The 20,876-nt window shown below is 37.3% G+C and overlaps 5 protein-coding genes across 5 annotated transcripts in view; 1 reads left to right on the plus strand and 4 right to left on the minus strand.

The window, feature by feature from the left end:
* The window catches only part of LOTGIDRAFT_141305 (hypothetical protein), a gene marked incomplete at both ends in the record, with an annotated part of 9,896 nt that extends 8,503 nt beyond the window's left edge, over nt 1-1,393 (plus strand). The window contains 3 exons of the mRNA XM_009050922.1: nt 227-326; nt 728-828; nt 1,106-1,393. Of these exons, the coding sequence (XP_009049170.1) occupies nt 227-326; nt 728-828; nt 1,106-1,393 (489 nt within the window). The remainder of the gene's footprint in view (nt 1-226; nt 327-727; nt 829-1,105) is intronic.
* Nucleotides 1,394-1,937: 544 nt separating this feature from the next.
* On the minus strand, nt 1,938-7,399 carry LOTGIDRAFT_226064 (hypothetical protein). Its single transcript, XM_009050923.1, has 10 exons — nt 7,236-7,399; nt 6,579-6,827; nt 5,841-6,022; nt 5,238-5,461; nt 4,795-4,984; nt 4,160-4,366; nt 3,855-4,064; nt 3,270-3,373; nt 2,860-2,985; nt 1,938-2,474 (listed from the first exon to the last, which is right to left on the minus strand). The coding sequence occupies exons 1-10, from the start codon at nt 7,319-7,321 to the stop codon at nt 2,109-2,111; spliced, it is 1,944 nt and encodes a 647-aa protein (XP_009049171.1). The 5' UTR covers nt 7,322-7,399; the 3' UTR covers nt 1,938-2,108.
* Nucleotides 7,400-9,152: 1,753 nt separating this feature from the next.
* On the minus strand, nt 9,153-14,508 carry LOTGIDRAFT_141357 (hypothetical protein; the record flags this gene model as incomplete). The annotated part of the gene is made up of 10 exons (XM_009050924.1): nt 9,153-9,500; nt 9,785-9,910; nt 10,190-10,290; nt 10,616-10,825; nt 11,282-11,488; nt 11,965-12,154; nt 12,443-12,663; nt 13,059-13,233; nt 13,763-13,977; nt 14,277-14,508. Coding segments are annotated over 10 exons (2,025 nt in total), but the record flags the coding sequence as incomplete, so codon positions are not given.
* Nucleotides 14,509-16,342: 1,834 nt separating this feature from the next.
* LOTGIDRAFT_238683 (hypothetical protein) lies at nt 16,343-17,763 on the minus strand (the record flags this gene model as incomplete). The annotated part of the gene is made up of 6 exons (XM_009050925.1): nt 16,343-16,429; nt 16,639-16,806; nt 17,141-17,241; nt 17,326-17,391; nt 17,583-17,682; nt 17,746-17,763. 6 exons carry the CDS (start codon nt 17,761-17,763, stop codon nt 16,343-16,345), a joined length of 540 nt encoding a protein of 179 aa, XP_009049173.1.
* A 1,181-nt stretch (nt 17,764-18,944) lies between these two features.
* LOTGIDRAFT_173444 (hypothetical protein) overlaps nt 18,945-20,876 on the minus strand; it is a gene marked incomplete at both ends in the record, with an annotated part of 17,305 nt that continues 15,373 nt past the window's right edge. Inside the window, 6 exons of the mRNA XM_009050926.1 lie at nt 18,945-19,031; nt 19,360-19,527; nt 19,778-19,878; nt 20,208-20,307; nt 20,480-20,527; nt 20,568-20,571. Coding sequence (XP_009049174.1) covers nt 18,945-19,031; nt 19,360-19,527; nt 19,778-19,878; nt 20,208-20,307; nt 20,480-20,527; nt 20,568-20,571 — 508 coding nt within the window. The remainder of the gene's footprint in view (nt 19,032-19,359; nt 19,528-19,777; nt 19,879-20,207; nt 20,308-20,479; nt 20,528-20,567; nt 20,572-20,876) is intronic.

Raw genomic sequence — 20,876 nt, forward strand, 5'->3', positions numbered from 1 at the left:
TTGTAGGGTGGTATATATAATGGGTATAGTGATGTATTATTTAATTGTAGGGTGGTTTATATAATGGGTATAGTGATGTATTATTTAATTGTAGGGTGGTATATATAATGGGTATAGTGATGTATTATTTAATTGTAGGGTGGTATATATAATGGGTATAGTGATGTATTATTTAATTGTAGGGTGGTACATATAATGGGTATAGTGATGTATTATTTAATTGTAGGGTGGTATTTATGTTTTCCAAGTGGTAGACTGGTATGTAGCAGCTGTCACGGCGTTTTTGGTCACAATTATAGAATGTATAGTCATTGGATGGATTTATGGTAAGTTCCAATTAATATTTCTAGACACCAACAACCATATATTACAAAGATAACAACTTTAGTTCACGAGGACCTTGTGTTCCAGCTGATCATTGGTCATTATTGTTTAGCAGGAATAATTGTAATTGTGATTAAATTTTAAACTGAATGTTATGGCTAAGTAGTAAAGACATATCCTACCCTAGTTTCCTGGCAGCAATATAGATATGATTTAAAAACTCATTAGCTGCTACCAATGTTTCGCCAAAATGTTGTTTTTTTGAATTTCGTTCAGCGGTTTGGGTAGTAAGTTCTTGGTTATTTATTATCAATAAAAAAAAACTTTTAGCATTCGGATGGGAAACAAAATTCAAACGCGCTAAAGTATGCACGTTAAAGAATCCTCGACATTTTAATTTCAGGAACTGAAAGATTTTACGATGATCTGGAAGTTATGTTAGGAAATCGACCATCTCGAATTTTTAAAATATTGTGGAAATTTATCACTCCAGCTATTCTTGTGGTAAGAATTCATTTTGTTCTACAGACATAACTCATGTTTTTATTCTAGAGTTTTATTGGACTATTTTGCGCTGATGTTAAAGTTTACGTGTCCTCAGGCACAATAGACCCAAAGAATAATGGACACATTCCCCTCCTCGTCCAACATTTTAATCCTTAATTTCCACTTGTTGAGTCTGTTTTAACCAACATCGTTAGCACGAGCCCATTACTTGCCCTTTAGAACAATCATGTCTGACCATAAAACCCTACAATATGTAACTTGTTTTCTCTTACAGACTGTACTATTAACTACCCTAACACAATATACTCTACCAACGTATGGTGATTATCAGTATCCAGTATCAGCAGGTATTTTAGGCTGGTTTATAGCTCTTATTACTGCTCTACCAATACCTATCTGGATGATGAAAGCAATAATTGAAAGTAAAGGCTCACTGAAAGAGGTAAGTGGTAAAAACAAACCGCCCATAACACCCGACACTCTGGTAGTCTGTTTCCTAATTGATGGTACCATGGCGGGATTTCGAAGAAGTGCTGTCCTTTGTTGTCCTTTGGACCCCTGATCACAAACCCAAATTAGATACGTGAGTTTGCAAGCTAGTTTTTTCATGTTCACCAGGATTTTGTGTACACAGGGTCTGATTATCAGCACATTTCCGTTCGTGATAAAATCATGAGGTTTAACAAATTTTCGATTTGTTAAAACATGCCACATCGGTCATAAACAGAATTATGTCCCTTCCCACTTGAGCTCATTTTAGCTGTCACGTACGCACATGCCGATATCTACAGGGGGCGTGGGAGTGGGGGCTGACAAGATGGCTTGCCCCGAGAAAAATATCAGACAACCGACCAATTATCATACACCATTGCCCCTCGGATTTATTACTTGCCCCTTCGAAAAATCAAGTTTGGCTGTGGGCCTGCGAACACAGACTCCATTCATAGTCAGAGTTGTGTCCCTTTCCATTTTAGCTCTTTACAGCTAATATCATATTTCACCTTAATTCACTGTTTTTCAGAGAATAAAAGGAAGTTTGCAGGCGAATGAACATTGGGGTCCTTTAGAAAAGAAATATGTTGAAGCAAATACAGAGAGTTATTTTTAAAGAAGATTGTTTACTTTTATTTTATTTATATAATATTTCATAATTATGTAATTCTCGTTGTTCAAATAAAAAAACATAAAAAAGTGTCTTCCATTTCCATCTTCATATATTTTATCCGACATGATTTCAAACTGATTCAATTACGCTCAGGACCAGAACAAAGCACTTTTCACACTATTTCGATCACAGGTAAAAGTTTAAAAGCAGCCTTCTGTCTGGGGTAAGATAAAGTCTTGTGGGGAAAACATTGTTCTTGAGCCTGGGTGTGGTAGAGATATACAGCTACCGGATGTTGAGATTTAGTCAACGTTATAAACATATTCTCTCTATCAAACTTCATATCAAAACTATTCCCGCCATAATCTAGTCCTGTTATATTCCACGAGGCAACAGACGACATTAACTGGGGGTCAAAGTTCAACCTGTCTTCTAGAACCCTGATTCCACCATAACCAAATAAAATAGATTGTAGATATCCCCCCATTCCGGTATGGAAATTAACGGCACCACTTCCATCAGCATTCTCTGTCCACACCTGAAATGACAAACGGCGTGAAGACATAATTTGAAACGGTCAACAAGTATTCTGTAAATCGGAGCATGGAGTAATCTTTATCAGTGGCGTTTCTACGGAGAGGGGGAACGGGGGAGGGTGAGGTGTGCAGTGGGACCGTTGCTACTCAGAAAAGAGACCTGCCCGGCTTCCAAACGCCAAAAACATCGTTTGAAACGTGCCGATTTCAAGAAACTGCATTAAAATACTATTTACAAAATTATGTATCAAATACAATTGTTATTTCTGAATAATATTGAGAAGTAAGACCATCCGGCATTCATCCCAGATGAAATTTAGCTGAAGAATTACCAACCAGTATAAAAAATAGTTAACTAATCAAAAATCATCTCGGTTGATTACTTACATTAAAGGGAGGTAAAATGTTATCAGATTGTTTGATGAAATATTTCTCAGCTAAAGTCGAGTTTCCGACTTCCAGGAAATTAATGGCGAACATACTCCAAGTCATTGCTGGACCTCGGGGAGTCACCTATAAATGATAACAACAACTGTTAAAAACCTTTCTTTGATTATGTAGATTTGACAAGACAAGATGTTACTTTTTTTCGCCTGTAGTATTATTAAGTTAGTCATTCTGTTGAGGTCGCTACAAGACGAAACAGCATAATTCAAAAAGAAAGTTTACTACCACCGTATTTCTATTAAGTATTTGACGATGAGCCGATGAGAGACCACCGAAATTTCAAGACTTATGGGAATAGCTTCGCAATTTTCCTCTGTCCTTGTTGCTTCAACAATTGTTGTGTTACTTACTTGAGCATAGTAATTGAGATCATTTTCCTGCACGTCTTTTGTTAAAGTTTTATCCATCAGAGGATATCCTAGTAGAATCACATCCGCTTGTTTTACATTCGTACCTACAATAGGATATACAGTTATCAATGTTTCATTTGTATTGCATTATAATATGGCGAGACAGAAAAGGGCGAAATAGAGAAGATGTAGATTGGAAATTCATTATAGTCCTTTTTTTTCAATTTCCACCGCACACTATTTTGCAAGCGTTGATGCGCCACAAATGGTTGAGAAACCCCGATCTACATGATGCGATGCTGCACCATATTGATACTGGTACGTTGCTGATGGATGATGCCTCTGTAACATCAACAATGATGACAATACTGCTGAAGATGATAGCTTTGTTGCTGAACACGGATCTTTTTTGCCAAAATCTAACTAAGACGATTTTTGTTGTTCCAGTCACTTGATTGATCAATTTGAACAACTGGTCAATAAAATAGATTTTAAATTTCGTTTTATTATCCAATCAGATTACTGTATGTCTTGGATTAGTCTGGATTTTATCTTAGTTAAGTATTTCAGATGATGATGACCTACCTCTGCTATATCTATCATATTCAGGATGATATTGATATTGATTATCTAAAGGTATATACATATTATTGATGATATCAGTCCAGTGACTGGGTGGACTTTGACCTCTTCTAATCATAGCTGTTACTCCAGTCTCTATTGCTAGTCGAGCTGCTGTGTTGGTATAGGCGGAGTTGTTGACAGGAAAATGCCATTCATCAGGGCCCATAACCTCTACAAAATAATGATCCAATACAAGAATCAGCTTAGATTCAGGACATACCATACCATGTATTTCATACAACTTAGTGCTTGGATTGAACACTTACCATGTATTTCATAAAGTTTGGTATCTGGGTTGAGAGTGACTCGTGCCGCCCAGAAAGTAGCCAAATCCATCAGTGTATCAGTTCCACCATGCTCCAGAAAATCACTATCATTGGTTAAAAATAGATACTGACGCAATGCTAAAGACACGTCTGCTGAAATGTGGATTTCGTACCGGGAACAATTCGGACAATTTGATGTTGGAAGACCTGGAAAATATGAGCATTAACAGTACTAATGATCCAAACCGCAAAACGGAACTCGTAATCCAATATAACATTTTGGCAATACATTGGTAGCAGCTAATAAACTTTTAATATGGGAAACATGCTACAGTAATGCTAACAAAATATAACTAACTTATCACTCCTAAATCTAGTGACTCAACTTCCACAGGGACTGATTGAATCAAGTCTACATGCTCATCCCCAGAAAACTTCCATAATAAGAGATTAAATTGACGCTCCCGGGGGAGGGGCCCTAACCCACTGAAGTCCAAGGGCCGCCACTCATCTATCTGAGCCACTGCCTGAACATGTGGGTTAAAATAATAATCTGATGTATGATGGTCTGGTTTTCTGAACATAACTGAATTATTTGTGGTAATATTATACTTATTGAGCAACTTACAACGTACCTGTATAAGCTGATTCCCATGGAAACACGGCACCAGGAAGACCTCTATATTTAGCTAACAGTCGAGCTGTCGTCAGTTTATCTAGCCTCGATTGTACCAGGATTTTACCAATAGTAGAGTGTAATAACATTATAGACGGGAACATCCAGGTATCTTGATCCCAAAACACATGGCCAGCATAGTCTACATCCTGTAAAGGGAATGAACCAATGTACACAAAATAATGCAGCTAAGAGAGGCATACTCCAGAAACACCCACCTCGTCAAAACCAATGACTAGTTCAATAGAGGACATTCCCATAAAAGGTCAATTGAACTTATCAGGATGGGAGGGGGGGGGGGGTATTTTAAAAATTTATACCACAGGCTATATCACGGGCTAGTCCAGTAGTGGTCAGTGGTACTGATCAGGATGGGGGGATAGAGTATTTAGTGGTTCTCACCTCGTCAACACCATGAGCTAGTCCAGTAGGTGACATCCCCATAAAGGGCCAGTTGTATTGGTCTGGGTGTGAGGGAACTGAACTGAGTAAATAATATAGAGAAGAATATATTGATGTTGATAAATTTCTGTTTCCTTCTACATCTATTCTACCATTATTCCATAGTTCTTCCCACGCTTTCACGTGGTCTTCTACCAGAGTTCCGGCTTCAAACGCTTTGATTGCTGTAAAATGGTAAAGAACGATAAACACTCAAACTTTTACGAAGCGTGATTCTTCAGTCAAGGGCTATTTGTGAGACTTTTTATGAACATTTTGAAGCACGGTGCTCTATATCAGTAAAAATGAAGTTTACAAAAACTCTTGATCTCACCCAATTCAGATGCTTATAGTAGAAATACAAAATCGCCGTAGAGGTCATAGAATTATCACAGGACGGTGGGGATTACTGACAATTTTAAGTGAAGTGCAATAGCCGGGCTAGTATTACGTAACATCTAGTGCTGGACGGAAATTGACGAACTAAGCGAGCCTGCCTTCAGGGGAGTTCCCTCCCCCACCTAAAACACACACACACGCACCTGATGGAACGTCTCTAGTTACCTCTATCATAAGATCTGTTAGTTTCACCAATAGAAACCCCACAAGACATAAAGTAATAAACAGTTAAAACATGTATATTAGATGTTAGAACGATGTCTGAGATTTCATCATACACTATAGAAACTGGAATCGTCGGTTTACTATCAGGATATTCCGCTTCCATTGTCTCTCCTGTCTTAGAACTGAAAAAGTTCCATTAAAATATAACACGTGTATGCAATTTGAGACCTTCAAAAGTCTGAGTCTGGGATGAATTGGGTATAGAAGCTTACAGCGGATTGAGAAGCTCAGACCAATGAGTTTCTCGAGTCTCCCACCCCAATACTGATCATGTATTCGAAGAAACCAAATAAAGCTTGAGAGTCCTTGACCCCTTTGACCCCTCGGACCAACTCCTCAGTCTCTTTCAGTCAGAACAAGATCAATGTGTCTTTTTTTCTTCATCTTTGTCTAGCAGCTTAAATGATGTCTACAAAGGCTGCAAAGTTGATTTAAAAATAATAAATTTCAAGGGAAGTCACTCATATGAAATATGTGTGAGCTGCTGATTGTAAAGTTGCAAATGATATTTAAGTGATAAAATACTTAGTTTTAGTAGAATAGCAACAGCACACGACTGACTGAAAATAAGAATAGTAGGTCTAGAAATCGATGATATCAGTGTCTCCAATACCCATGTTAAACCTCTTTACAATCCCTATAACATTATTCTTACATTTATAAGAATATCATACTAACCAGACTCGGTCGACACATTTAATCAGTTTAAATCTAATATCTTCACTGATCAACCCGGGGCTGGTTTTCAGTTTCACAGTTAGATCTTCTTTACTAGAACCCATTCTCTCTACCTCTACACTCACTACCAGAACTCTTGAGTACTCTCTATGACAGTAGGTTTGGATCTCAACTCTGACCTTGTCATACAGCAGGATCTCTTGGAACATTCCTGGAAGTACAAACAGATAAACAAAGGGCGTAGACTGCCTGTGATCGGGTGTGGTGCGTTTCTAAACTTTGAGCAACTCTGAAAAGCTTTATAACTCAGGATTTATTGGAAAAGTGGAAAGTAGAACTTTATGGCATCTGATTACTTAGTGTGTTTCATAAATTTAGAAAAATGTTGGTTGTAAAATGGACCTCTTCTTTCTATTGAATGACCAGATACAATTGGTTGTTGATTTAAACCCCAAAGATCTCGACCCTTCAAGATCATCTGAAGCCGCTCCGCCACTGAGTTTATCAGCAAAGTATCCGTTTTCAGAGAATTTTCTCAGATGTTTTTTTTAATTATAGTATTTGTGACTTGTTACTAAGATTAATTTTGTACATTTTGAAGACAAACCTTTTTTCATGTTAAGAACATACTGTGTCTTTGAATCCCCAGGGTCGGACTCTATGGAGTCGATACCGATATTGATATAGGCTGGGATCCTGGCTCGATGACTTTTAATACTGGTACCATTATATAACCCGTTCATATAAATAGTATCACTTTTTACTACTGTAGCTATATGACCATTTCCAACTTCTGGTAGTGCCTTGGTGTCATCAGGTAATCTGAAATAGATTTCAAAAGTCGATTATATCTTGAATTGATAAGGATTTGCAAGTCATTTAGGCAAAGCCACTCTTGATGTCAGAGGCCCAGTTCAATCTCACTGTGCCTCATTGGCTAGATGTTGTGACAAAGGTTTTAGTTTGGGTATGTTGTGGCAAGGATTTATTTTGACTATAGTTCATTGGATTACCGGGTTTAATCCGATGTACTCCTGTTATAAGTTATGACAAGAGATTTGATTGGGGTAATGGTATGGCTCTATTTCAGTAACATTGGTTCAGTGGTGAGTGAGCCCCAGCAGCTCAATCGGATCATCTAACAGTGAACTGTTTTCAATCAGCATCAAATAAGCAAAGAATAAATTATCATTGTCTCGCCATCTGTAAAATGACGTATGTTTGTACCGGTGTCAGAAGAACAAAACGGATATCAGACTAAAACCGGAAATGTTCATAGGGTTTAGAATATAGAAGTTTAGTATTATGACTTTGTACTGTTTGAATTTTTTGACTTTGAAATATGATGTATGTCATACCAAAGACGTTTGTTGAACATTGTTTGTACCAATCAGAAGAATTCTTTCGACTTTAACTTTAACCCGAAACATATATCATTTATCAGTAAGATACGCGTGATTGCACTTACCTATCTGTAACAATTACTGTTGTGTCATCAACTGAAACATCCTGGCTCAACCTCTTTCTACGACGTTCTTCCACCTTCTTATCACCATGTTGACGATAGTATTTCTGCTTTACGCCCATCTTGTACGATGTATTTTGTTGTTTACACTGAAAGCTGGCATACCGATATTGGAACACTTTGCCAATAGTCAGACTGATAGAGTAGGTTTGGCACTACTGTAGTTATTGTAACTAAACACCACTCGACTGGACTAAAACAACCCGATCTCAGCCATAGTGGTTTCCGTTATAACTGTTCATATCAAACATTGTACTAAAACTGAACACAATTACTTGAAATAATTGTCATAATGCAACAGGATTAAGACTTAGCATTTAGATTAATCCCTTATACATGATTCCAATTAAATCACTGTGTTGAAGGATAAACAATATTGTGTTGAAATTCACACACTCTCAAATGTATCACGGAGAACAAGGTCATGTGCTATTTATAGAACATATACATATTACAAAACCTAATAGACAGAATCTGCTAAGTATATTCAAAACAATTACAGACAAAAAGTTTAAATTCCTTGCCTCATCATAGCTGAATTTTCTTGTCGAGGTATTGAAGGTAATTTGTGTGTGTTTTCTTTTATGTGCAGGCTTATTTTATCCCAGTGGTCTAAATGAAGCAAATGTCACATTATATGACGTTCTGGAAGTTATGGGAAATTACCAAGAAAGGTTGTTGCTAATTTGAATGTGCGGGTTTTTTTTATTTGGTGCGGGTGACTCCGTGATCTGACAAAATTTTTATGCATCTCATGTTCAGAATCATATAATATCAACTAATTAAATGTTCTGTAAAATATAATTAACGGTTGGAAATCTCACGGAGGCGGATTAGCTGGAGACAAATCGCTTTGTAGAATCCAACCAAAACTCTATATTACTAACTTCCCTTACACAAGAAAGGTGGCCATTGGAGTCAAAGTATAAGACGAAGTTCTCAATGCCTTGATGGGTGACCAGAAGAATGAGCATATCGCAATATCCATCTGTTTATCTGTAAAATCATATAGAGAGGAAGAGGAAGTAAAAACTCCATTTGATTTCATTTTAAAGTTTAATAAAAGCGGCTTTTTGTCTGAGAAAAGTTTGAGTTTGATGAAGTATACACGATTCTTGTGTTTTAGATCCATAGAGATATACAGCTACCGGATGTTGAGATTTAGTCAACGTTATAAACATATTCTCTCTATCAAACTTCATATCAAAACTATTCCCGCCATAATCTAGTCCTGTTATATTCCACGAGATAACAGACGACATTAACTGGGGGTCAAAGTTCAACCTGTCTTCTAGAACCCTGATTCCACCATAACCAAATAAAATAGATTGTAGATATCCTCCCATTCCGGTATGGAAATTAACGGCACCACTTCCATCAGCATTCTCTGTCCACACCTGAAATGACAAATGGCGTGAAGACATAATGGGCACCCCAGTGGAAGTCCAGAGTAGCTGTGAAGTTTTTTTTTCTGAAGCAGTGGGAATCTAATTTATTTGTTTATTTCATGGTACCTTAAATTATACAAAAGACTCTTACATTTCCATGGCAACAATTGGCACTGAAAATCATGCCATTGAAACAAATAAGAAAATGGGAATTAGTTCCAAGTTTAAGTCTGTGAAAGTGAATGCCAGCTACCCATTAGAAGAAGGCTTAAAATACTAAAGCTTTGAATTACGTTGAATGGTGGTCGAATGTTCCCAAATTGTTTGTAGAAATATTTATTAGCTGTCATGGAGTCGCCCTGCTCCAACCAATTTACAGCAAACATTCCCCACGTCATTGCTGGACCACTCAGAGTGACCTGAAATACAGAAAGAAATACAAAAGAATGACATTCAACAAGGGTAGACAGATAATACAAAATATAAACCATGCTAGTCTCCCCCGAAATGTTTTGAAAATCTTGGAATCTAAGACTTCATGACTGATTTAGAAAGCTGCAAATTTTAACATTGAGCACAGAAAAACGCTGAAAATTCTTAAAATCACTAAGGCCATAACGATGTGCAAAGTGAAGGCATTCTCTGGGTGAACAAGCTGTTGCTCGTGGGTTCTTAAGAACATATAAAATAAAACTTACAGATGCGTAGTATTTGAGATCATTTTGAGTGACAATTGTAGAAGTTTGAGCCATGAGAGGAAATCCCAGTAATATCACATCAGCTTGTTTTACCACTGTTCCTGAAAATAATGGACTTGAATTGATTCAGGGAAAGGTCTTGTATGATAATCGGATGGTGAATAGAATCTTTTCTGCAGTCTAAAAAGGTATTAAGAATGGTCCCAGATAATTATCAACACATATCTATCCAATGTATTTTTCCCTTTGTAATTAATATTTTTAGTAAAGATATTGGATAGGATATGAGTATCTTGTACCATCAGTTGAGCTCATGGCAATGTGCTCATACCGCTGCTGCTGATGATGATGATGAAGGTGAAGATAAAGATGAAGAAGATGATGAGGATGATATTGATAATGATGCAGCTAATGATGATGACCTACCTCTGCTATATCCATCATATTCAGGATGATATTGATATTGATTATCTAAAGGTATATACATATTATTGATGATATCAGTCCAGTGACTGGGTGGACTTTGACCTCTTCTAATCATAGCTGTTACTCCAGTCTCTATTGCTAGTCGAGCTGCTGTGTTGGTGTAGGCGGAGTTGTTTATATGATAGTGGTACTCATCAGGACCCATTACGTCTGAAATTCAGATTCAGTAAACAGTAAAGTCTTGTTTATCCGCACATTTGTGTTCCAGATTAAACGTCTGGTGGTTTAACGAATTTTCAGTTGGTTAAAACATGGTATAATCGGCGTGATTAGAGTTACCTCCCTTCCCATTTAGATACACATGTGAGCAGTCCAAACCAAAATAATCAGACACAAGTTCGTTTCTTGGGACACTAAGGACAGATTGTTATTCAAATACACTCTATTGTCAACGACGGCAAATCTTCTGCCTAAGTTTTTTTTACTTGAGCAATGGCATCTAACATGCCTAGAGCCCAACATAGGGAAAAGAAGAATGAAAAGATTGACAACTTTTCACAACCGACGTCTCACACTTCTTACAGCTATATGTGGTTCATTCTCCTGTATTTCCTCAACAACCTAACGTGTATTTCATACAATTTGATTCTGGTATTGAGAACTTACCATGTATTTCATAAAGTTTGGTATCCGGGTTGACAGTAACTCGTGCCACCCAGAAAGTAGCCAAATCTATCAGTGTATCAGCTCCACCATGCTCCAGAAAATCACTATCATTGGTTAAAAATAGATATTGACGTAGTGCTAAAGACACGTCGGCTGAGATGTGTATTTCATTGATTGAACATGTCTCTGATGTGGAAGTTGGAAGACCTGAATCGAAAACATATTAAACATACAAATCACAAGAAATGGAGACAGAAGTTTGTGTCGGGTATCGTGCGTGAAACAGATCATGCTTACTCTTTCCGAGACACCTGATGGTACCTATCCACTCCACTACTATACAACTTTTACTCCCGATTTTTGATTGCCGAAATTGTCTTGCTTGTATGGATATTTTTTATATGACGCAACAATAAATGTGGCATAATTATATATAGGTATAAATAGCTATTTGGACATGTCCAGTTGACAAACCAAATTCAGACATCCGGACATCCAGAAGGGAACTTTAAGATATTAAAATAGAATTTCCCTGAAAACATCGTCTCCTTTGCCTTGTGTGAACTTTGCTGTTATAAGTACCAATATTCCCCAATCTCCTAGAATGCTATAAATGCCGAATCCCAAAATGCTCCTAAATATGTAACCGTTTTTCCTAAAAAAGCTTCGGAAGAACAACGTACCTGTATAAGCTGATTCCCATGGAAACACAGCACCAGGGAAACCTCTATATTTAGCTAACAGTCGAGCTGTCGTCAGTTTATCTAGTCTCGATTGTACCAGTATTTTACCAATAGTAGAGTGTAATAACATTATAGACGGGAACATCCAAGTATCTTGATCCCAAAACACATGCCCAGCGTAGTCGTCCCCCTAAAATTTCAAAGATTAAAGTCAATCGACAACATTAAATAGCTACTCTACCAAAATCTATATAAACTATTAGTATTATACTAGGAATCTGCTTTCGGGAAATGTCAGACCCTCATTCACCGATAATATCAAAACATCAAAACCTCACCAAATTGACAGTTGTGTTTGATTTGGGAACAAGTAGATACCCATTCCCGCTCTCCAAGTCAGCGGTTAGGTGCCCTATTCTTGAAAACCTAAGACAAATTCTTATAGTCAGATTTCTTTAGGGGCTTAACAGTTACTAACCATTGTCCCGTGGGCCAATCCACCAGGGGCCATCCCCATAAAGGGCCAGTTGTATTGGTCTGGATGGGAGGGAACTGAACTGAGTAAATAATATAGGGAAGAATATATTGATGTTGATAAATTTCTGTTTCCTTCTACATCTATTCTACCATTATTCCATAGTTCTTCCCACGCCTTGACATGACTGGAGTAAATACTTCCGTTGGTGAACAGATCTTGGGCTGAAAAATAGAAAGAACTTACTTAGGTCTATCATCGGACCTTCGGACTATAATTTCGCCGTTATTTGGGACGTCTACTGTTTCATTACTTGATCGTCTGGCCAGTGGCGGAGCCAAAGGGGGGGGGGGGGGCAGAGGGGGCAGCCCCGAAAGCATGTTTTTCGGACAAAAATCTCATAACTAGGTTAGAGATTCAGACAATCTCAGATATCTCGCCCCCTCTTGGACGTTAACCTGGCTCCGACAGCGCGTCTGGCCGTTAGTCAGGCTGTTTGTTTTTGCCTTATTTGTGAAGAGTGTTTTTTTCTCTCCGGTGTCTGAAGTTTCTTGATAGACGGAAGTCCAAAACCTTCTACATATCTCAGGCAACTATAAAATGCCTTAGCACTGCTGACCTTTTTCATAATAAAACTGAGCTTCGGTTAAGTTGACACCAATAGAAACAAACCAATAAGCTGTAACACCGCTGAGGAAGGACGGTATTGATAGAGGATTGAACTGATCATAGACAATAACTACTGGAGTGGTTGGTTTGATATCCGGATACTCTGCTTCTACCGTCTCCCCAGTCTGTGTACTATATCAAAAGAACAGTTAAGTTAGCCATATACCAAAACTTTCTTGGCCTTTTTAGCACCAACTAAAACATTATGTAAAACTAACATAATCTCACAAAGACTACACTAGCTATCGCAGTTCCACCGACTGGACACAAAACTAGTCTCAAATTAATAGCCTACGATAACTATCGTTTTCTGATGTAGCCACGGTCTTCTAATGCTGAGAATGCCTTGTGGCAAAATCCATAATTAAAAGACGGAGAATCTGGTAGCTATTTCTAGCAAAGGAGCTAGGCTTTCATCTGTCCATCCTCTGCCAATAACAATCAATACTTACAATAAAGGTTGAAAGACTAGGAGTGGAGGCACAACAGGTCAATATGCTTCGAATATTGTTGGATGGAACAATAATTAAGTGAAACACTTCGGCAATTCTGTCAGCTTCCTCATCTGTAATTTGTGAGCATCTCAGGTTTACATCAACCTATCAGTGGTCAGTTTCAGACTAAATGTTCGAGTAGTCATGAAAAGTGGTATACATACCAGGCATAATTTTTACAGACTGGTGGTGCAAGTCTAATATCTGTACTCGGTTGTCCAGTATTTAAATGGTAGTTGATAGTAATGTTGTCTGCTAATGGCTTAATCTGATTTATGTCTACAGCCACGACAAACACCCGCGACACCAAGCGATGGGCGTAAGTCCTTACTTCTAGATCTACATACTCTGAGTGGAACTTCTCCCTGAAAACACCTGTAGAATAAACAAGATGAATTTTACTTTCTACTTCGTTGCTCCAAATTACAACTGGGTCGACCGGCTTCATTGACAGACGATCAGATTTTGTATTTATGGTAATACTTGAAATAGACGAATAAGATAGTCACGGTAGCTCAGTCGGTATAACATGGAAATATGATACCCTGGCGACATAAGATTCATTAGACAGTTTCCATAAAGCTTAATTCTCCCACAGTAAAAAACAAAAACCGACACAGACAAGAAGAACATAGAAAGAGGCCGATAAATATTAAACAGACAATAGATATTACCATTTTTCATATCCAGGACATATTTCTTGGTAAAGTTTCCAGGATTCGGCTGGACGGAATCCACCGTGAAGCTGACGAGGGACGGTATCCGGGCTCTAGAACTCGAGGTATTGGCACCATTATACAGTCCATTCATACAGATAGTGTCACTTTGTATAACAGTAGCTACATGGCCATTGCCAATTTCTGGCATCAAGCGAGGATCATCTGGAAGACTGGAATAGAGATAGACATGATAGGAATTGGCGTTTCCGGCTTGTGTGCATCTGTTGAAGAGTTTATGGATGAGAAGAGGGAGAAGAGTGTTCAATTTCGATATAATACAGACAGCTTGTAGCACCCTGGGATCTGGTATTTCACGTATATCAGCACACAGTTTCAAAATGCCAACATTCAATTGGAGGATTGAGATTAAAACACATGCATATATTATTACCTGTCTGTTTCTATAACTCGAGGATCATCCTCTTCAGAAAGTGTTTCTGACCAGTGTTCCTTACATGGTACCATTACACGCCTTGGACCATTTATACGCATGCATTTTCCAAGGACATTAGTATCTTCGCTAATTTCGTTAACCATGACTTTGCCATCAGCAGTCTTAGACACAACGTTTCGTCGTTTACCCAAACGTTTCCGATTTTTATGACGTTTTATTTTGGAAGCATTGCTCTCATCGATTGTAAAAGTGTGTTCACGCATGTTTTGATCCGACTCTTTGCGTTTTATAACGTTTACCTTGTTGGAATGAACCTGTACTTTTTTTATCATGGCAAAATTCACATTTCCACCAGGAACACCTGTTTTCATGTCTGTATTCCCTTCCCGATCATTGATATCATGGACGTCTGCACTTGCCTCTGATGATACGACCATATCTCGTTCATTATTCCTCGCATTCGTTTCTGCGTTTAGAAACAACGTCCTGAATCTGTCACTTCTATTATTAGTGAAGGTATATATTCCGTAAGTAAAAGTGGAGATAGTAACAATCAACACTAATACTGTTAGTTTCATGATGACAACGAGGAATGAAAATAAACATAAGAAACAGAAGCCTGCGAGTAAAACATCAAACCACTATACTGATTGTTGTGATGATTTAATATAAATGTTGTACAATGTATAAGTCTGTAAGTGATATGATAATGATATTGATACGATAGGAAGACCGAAATTGCCTTCTCCTATCTTGCCTCTGATAGCCATTTTATATAGTTGTCATACCTCAATCGTTGTTAGTTAATAGACACCAATTTTCCAAACTTGTACCCAACCTATCATGGGTATTTTGATAGTCGCTTCTATACGAGTTGCTGCCTCTTCGTAAACCTTGTATAGATATGATTATGCTTTTCATTAGTTAAAAACCTTCAGACCCTTACCTTGCATCATTGTCTGTCAGAAATGAATCAACAAGTCATTCAGACTAGGTAGGTAAATGTCAGGTGTTTCAGACTATGCTATGATATCAAGTCGTCTTTATCACCAAATGATAATTGAACTTATTTGAAGATAAGATATTGTTTTCTGTTGCTATACTTTAAAGAGAGAAATGTTTTGCTAGAGAAGCGATATTATTCTAGTCTCAGGCAAATGCTCGACTTCCTTTGATATGAATATAGCCTGTAGAACTGTATAACAATTATAAAATACGAAGTTTGTGATGTTATTTGTTTTATCAAAAAATGACGATGAAAAACAAAAATAATTTAATTTTAAAACTAATATTGTTTTGTTATAAGCTAGAAATGTTATGAACTGATATCGTTACTATTTAGTAAGTTTACGAAATGGTATTGTTACGATCTGGAATGGTTACGAAATGGATTCTGTTATGATCTTGAAAAGTTGAATGGTTACGAGATGGTATGGTTACGAAACGAAATAATATTGGTACGATCCGGTATCGTTACGAAATGGCATTGTTACGATCTGATATGGTTACGAAACAAAATGGTACTTTTACAATGTATCCTGGTTACGAAATGGCACTGTAACGATCTGATATGGCTACGAAACGAAATGGTACTTTTACAATTTGGTATGGTTACGAAATGATACTGTTACATATGGCTCTCCTTCGTTACTTCAACATATTTCTTCTCTGAGGGACCCCAGTTTGCGTTCGATTGAAAACTTTGTTTAAGTCTCTGAAAACAGAAAATGTATTCGATATATTCGTCTAAATATACCAAGTATACACATTACCATTTACCAGCTATCCATATCACTATTGAGAATGACAAACTGACACACAGTTCGTATACAATGAAAATGGTTGTGGTCGTTATTATTTTTCATCCACGATATTCATATCTACTGTTGGAGAACATTTCTTACAAGCCGATTCAGGACCTACCTCTTTTATTGATCCTTTGGCTTGAAACAGTGTTTTCAGCATCCAGATAAGTATTGGTAGAGCAGTAATAAGAGCTATAAACCAGCCTAAAATACCTGCTGATACTGGATACTGATAATCACCATACGTTGGTAGAGTATATTGTGTTAGAGTAGTTAATAGTACAGTCTGTAACAGAGGGTAACATACAGCAATCAAATGGGAGTTTTACGCCTTGTTTTTACAGACGCACACGAGTCCTCGGTTTATTGTCCCATCTGAACGCCAGTGTACTCTGCTTTCTTTGCAGACCCTCGGAGTAGTATTACTGATAAGGAGATACTAGGGAAAAATCCCACATCCTGTGATATTAATAATGAAAAACCAAAGTGTTGCAGACTGGTAAGCATTCAGCTTTAAAGCTTATAGATTGCCAGGGACACCCATCACAGTACATATCCCTTCTTCGATAGCAACATAAGCTCGCAAGTCTTCACTATAGAAAGGTTAGGAAGTAGTTTACCGCAAGAATAGCTGGAGTGATAAATTTCCACAATATTTTAAAAATTCGAGATGGTCGATTTCCTAACATAACTTCTAGATCATCGTAAAATCTTTCAGTTCCTGAAATTAAAATGGAATGGAATGAAGGATTATGTTAGAGTTTTTGCACTATAATGGGCTAATGTCGCAATTTAATGGACGAACCTTGTAACTGACAGAGTCTGTCGGCAACAGGTTGTTCAACAACTGCAGCTACTTGCTGACAGAGATCTGAAGATCACACACATGCTTTATAATGTAACATACACGGACTTGCTTATAAGCTTATAATCTTTGGGAAGCTGGATCTTCGGTGACTGCAGCAATTTACTGGTAGAGCTCAAGTTGAGCACAATCTTTATAATGTTACAAACGTGAAGTCGCAAGCTCTAAGCTAATAGACTGACACTGAAAAAGCTTACCATAAATCCAACCAATAACAATACATTCCAAAATAGTGATCACATAAACAGTGATGGCTGCTATATACCAGTCTATTACTTGAAACACGTAAATTCCACCCTACAAATTAATCAAACATAATGAAATCTGACAAAGTACATTATAGCGGTAAATCCTTCTTACAGATCCTTTCAATCTCATTCTGTATCATGTTCTCTACAAATATAATCCATAGTCCACCCCAAACAACTATACGCAAAAACATGTTAGTCTTTCTGACCAGTGTTACCGACAATGGGTGCTAGCATTACCTGCACATTCAGTACCTGAAATTTCGCCAGGACAGTGGCATTATCTTATTTCTACTTCTACATTGTATTTATACTTTGAGTAAATCATCTCATTAGAAATCTCTTATGGTACAAGGTAAGTAGGTTTATATCTATCATTAAACACATGATACCAGTTATAACCGATCTTTTCTTCCACGACATAACTCCTATTAAATCTACCACCGTCGTCACCACAATCTCCGTTTGTACAAACTATAAATATCAACGATTGGGACAAATTCATTTTTTCATGTATGACAGAAGAAAAAAAGAAAGAAACAACTATATTTTACAAGGATAATAACTTAGTTTCACAAGGGATCCATTCTACTAGCTGATACTGGGTCAAACCTGACATTGACTTTGCCCGAATTATTCGTACTTATTTACAGCTGCGTCGAGTTTGTACATACAACGATTTTATTGGATTGTACGATAGCAAATACAGCTAAAGAAAATCCTCAACAGAAAGACTAGAAACCATATTTCATCGCTTCACCTGAAGATGACACTGTTGATTGTTGAAACGTAGTGTGTAATAAAACTAAAGAGTAGTATACCATAAAATAGTGTCCGTTATTTAAAGAAACAATATGGCTGCTACTGTCCTGGTGTTACTGTCCTGGTGTTACTGTCCCGGTGTTACTGTCCTGGTGTTACTGTCCCGGTGTTACTGTCCTGGTGTTACTGTCCTGGTGTTACTGTCCTGGTGTTGTTGTCCTGGTGTTACTGTCCTGGTGTTACTGTCCCTGGTGTTACTGTCCTGGTGTTGTTGTCCTGGTGATACTGTCCTGGTGTTGTTGTCCTGGTGTTACTGTCCCGGTGTTACTGCCCTGGTGTTACTGTCCTGGTGTTGTTGTCCTGGTGTTACTGTCCTGGTGTTGCTGCCCTGGGATTGCTGCCCTGGGATTGCTGCAAGCAAGTTTTATATCGAATTCTGTAGCAGATTTAATAATAAGAAGACACTTTTTTACGTTTTTTTATTTGAACAACGAGAATTACATAATTATGAAAATATTATATAAATAAAATAAAAGTAAACAATCTTCTTTAAAAGTAACTCTCTGTATTTGCTTCAACATATTTCTTTTCTAAAGGACCCCAATGTTTATTCGCCTGCAAACTTCCTTTTATTCTCTGAAAAACAGTGAATTAAGGTGAAATATGATATTAGCTGTAAAGAGCTAAAATGGAAAGGGACACAACTCTGACTATGAATGGAGTCTGCGAACGCAGGCCCGCAGTCAAACTGGTTTTCTTCGAAGGGGCAAGTAATAAATCCGAGGGAAATGGGAAGGGACATAACTCTGATCATGAATGGACAGCTGACAAGGCCCATGAGAGCTTACACAAGACGACATTAGACAGCACCTCGTCGTATCCCGCCAGGGTTTCCCAAATTTCGAAAATCAATCATCCTGTGTCTGATGTTTATGGTTTATCGTGTTTTGTTTTTACTACTTACCTCTTTCAATGAGCCTTTACTTTCAATTATTGCTTTCATCATCCAGATAGGTATTGGTAGAGCAGTAATAAGAGCTATAAACCAGCCTAAAATACCTGCTGATACTGGATACTGATAATCACCATACGTTGGTAGAGTATATTGTGTTAGAGTAGTTAATAGTACAGCCTGTAACAGAAAACAAGTTACATATTGTAGTATTGAATGGTCCGACAAATGTCTTCGTGTACATCCTGATCCGATTCAATACGACACAAACAAGAGCAGTCCACTTTTTGGAGTAGAATACAGATTATTGAAACTAAAAAAGTCAACAGACGGCTTCTAATAGGGCTGTTGTCAAATAATATCCAGGTTAAACAGGCCCAAATGTGGAATGAACGACCAAAACGAGATAAATGGCTGATAAAATTCTTACCGCAAGAATAGCTGGAGTGATAAATTTCCACAATATTTTAAAAATTCGAGATGGTCGATTTCCTAACATAACTTCCAGATCATTGTAAAATCTTTCAGTTCCTGAAATTAAAATGTCGAGGATTCTTTAACGTGCACAGTTTGTAGTAGTGCTCAGGCGATAAGCATGCTAGTCTCTGTTCATGGGCACACCATGCTAGAAAGATAGTAGACCGGATCATCGTTATTCAAGTCATGTCGGCTATAAATGAATAAGTTAATCCAGGATTTAGACAAGGACCAGCTGGTAGATAGGATCCTCATGAACCACAATTGATATGATTGTAAAATCATGGCCAAGGATCAGCTGGAACACAAGGTCCTCGTGAACTAAAGTTGTTATCTTTGTAATATACGGTTGTTGGTGTCTAGAAATATTAATTGGAACTTACCATAAATCCATCCAATGACTATACATTCTATAATTGTGACCAAAAACGCCGTGACAGCTGCTACATACCAGTCTACCACTTGGAAAATATAAATACCACCCTACAATTAAATAATACATCACTATACCCATTATATATACCACCCTACAATTAAATAATACATCACTATACCCATTATATATACCACCCTACAATCAAATAATACATCACTATACCCATTATATATACCACCCTACAATTAAATAATACATCACTATACCCATTATATATACCACCCTACAATTAAATAATACATCACTATACCCATTATATGTACCACCCTACAATTAAATAATACATCAGTATACCTATTATATATACCACCCTACAATTAAATAATACATCAATATACCTATTATATATACCACCCTACAATTAAATAATACATCACTATACCCATTATATATACCACCCTACAATTAAATAATACATCACTATACCCATTATATATACCACCCTACAATTAAATAATACATCAGTCTACCCATTATATATACCACCCTACAATTAAATAATACATCACTATACCCATTATATATACCACCCTACAATTAAATAATACATCACTATACCCATTATATATACCACCCTACAATTAAATAATACATCACTATACCCATTATATATACC

This window comes from Lottia gigantea (assembly GCF_000327385.1).
Source record: "Lottia gigantea unplaced genomic scaffold LOTGIsca_159, whole genome shotgun sequence".
In the NCBI taxonomy this organism is placed as follows: Eukaryota; Metazoa; Mollusca; class Gastropoda; family Lottiidae; genus Lottia; species Lottia gigantea.

Excerpts from the sequence above, each read along its gene's own strand:
- LOTGIDRAFT_226064 (XM_009050923.1), bottom strand. The coding sequence starts at position 7,321 with ATGAACGGGTTATATAATGGTACCAGTATTAAAAGTCATCGAGCCAGG. Across the intron at positions 4,065-4,159 it reads CAAACTTTATGAAATACATG|AGGTTATGGGCCCTGATGAA; the intron begins GTAAGTGTTCAA and ends ATTATTTTGTAG. Across the intron at positions 3,374-3,854 it reads ATATGATAGATATAGCAGAG|GTACGAATGTAAAACAAGCG; the intron begins GTAGGTCATCAT and ends ATCCTATTGTAG.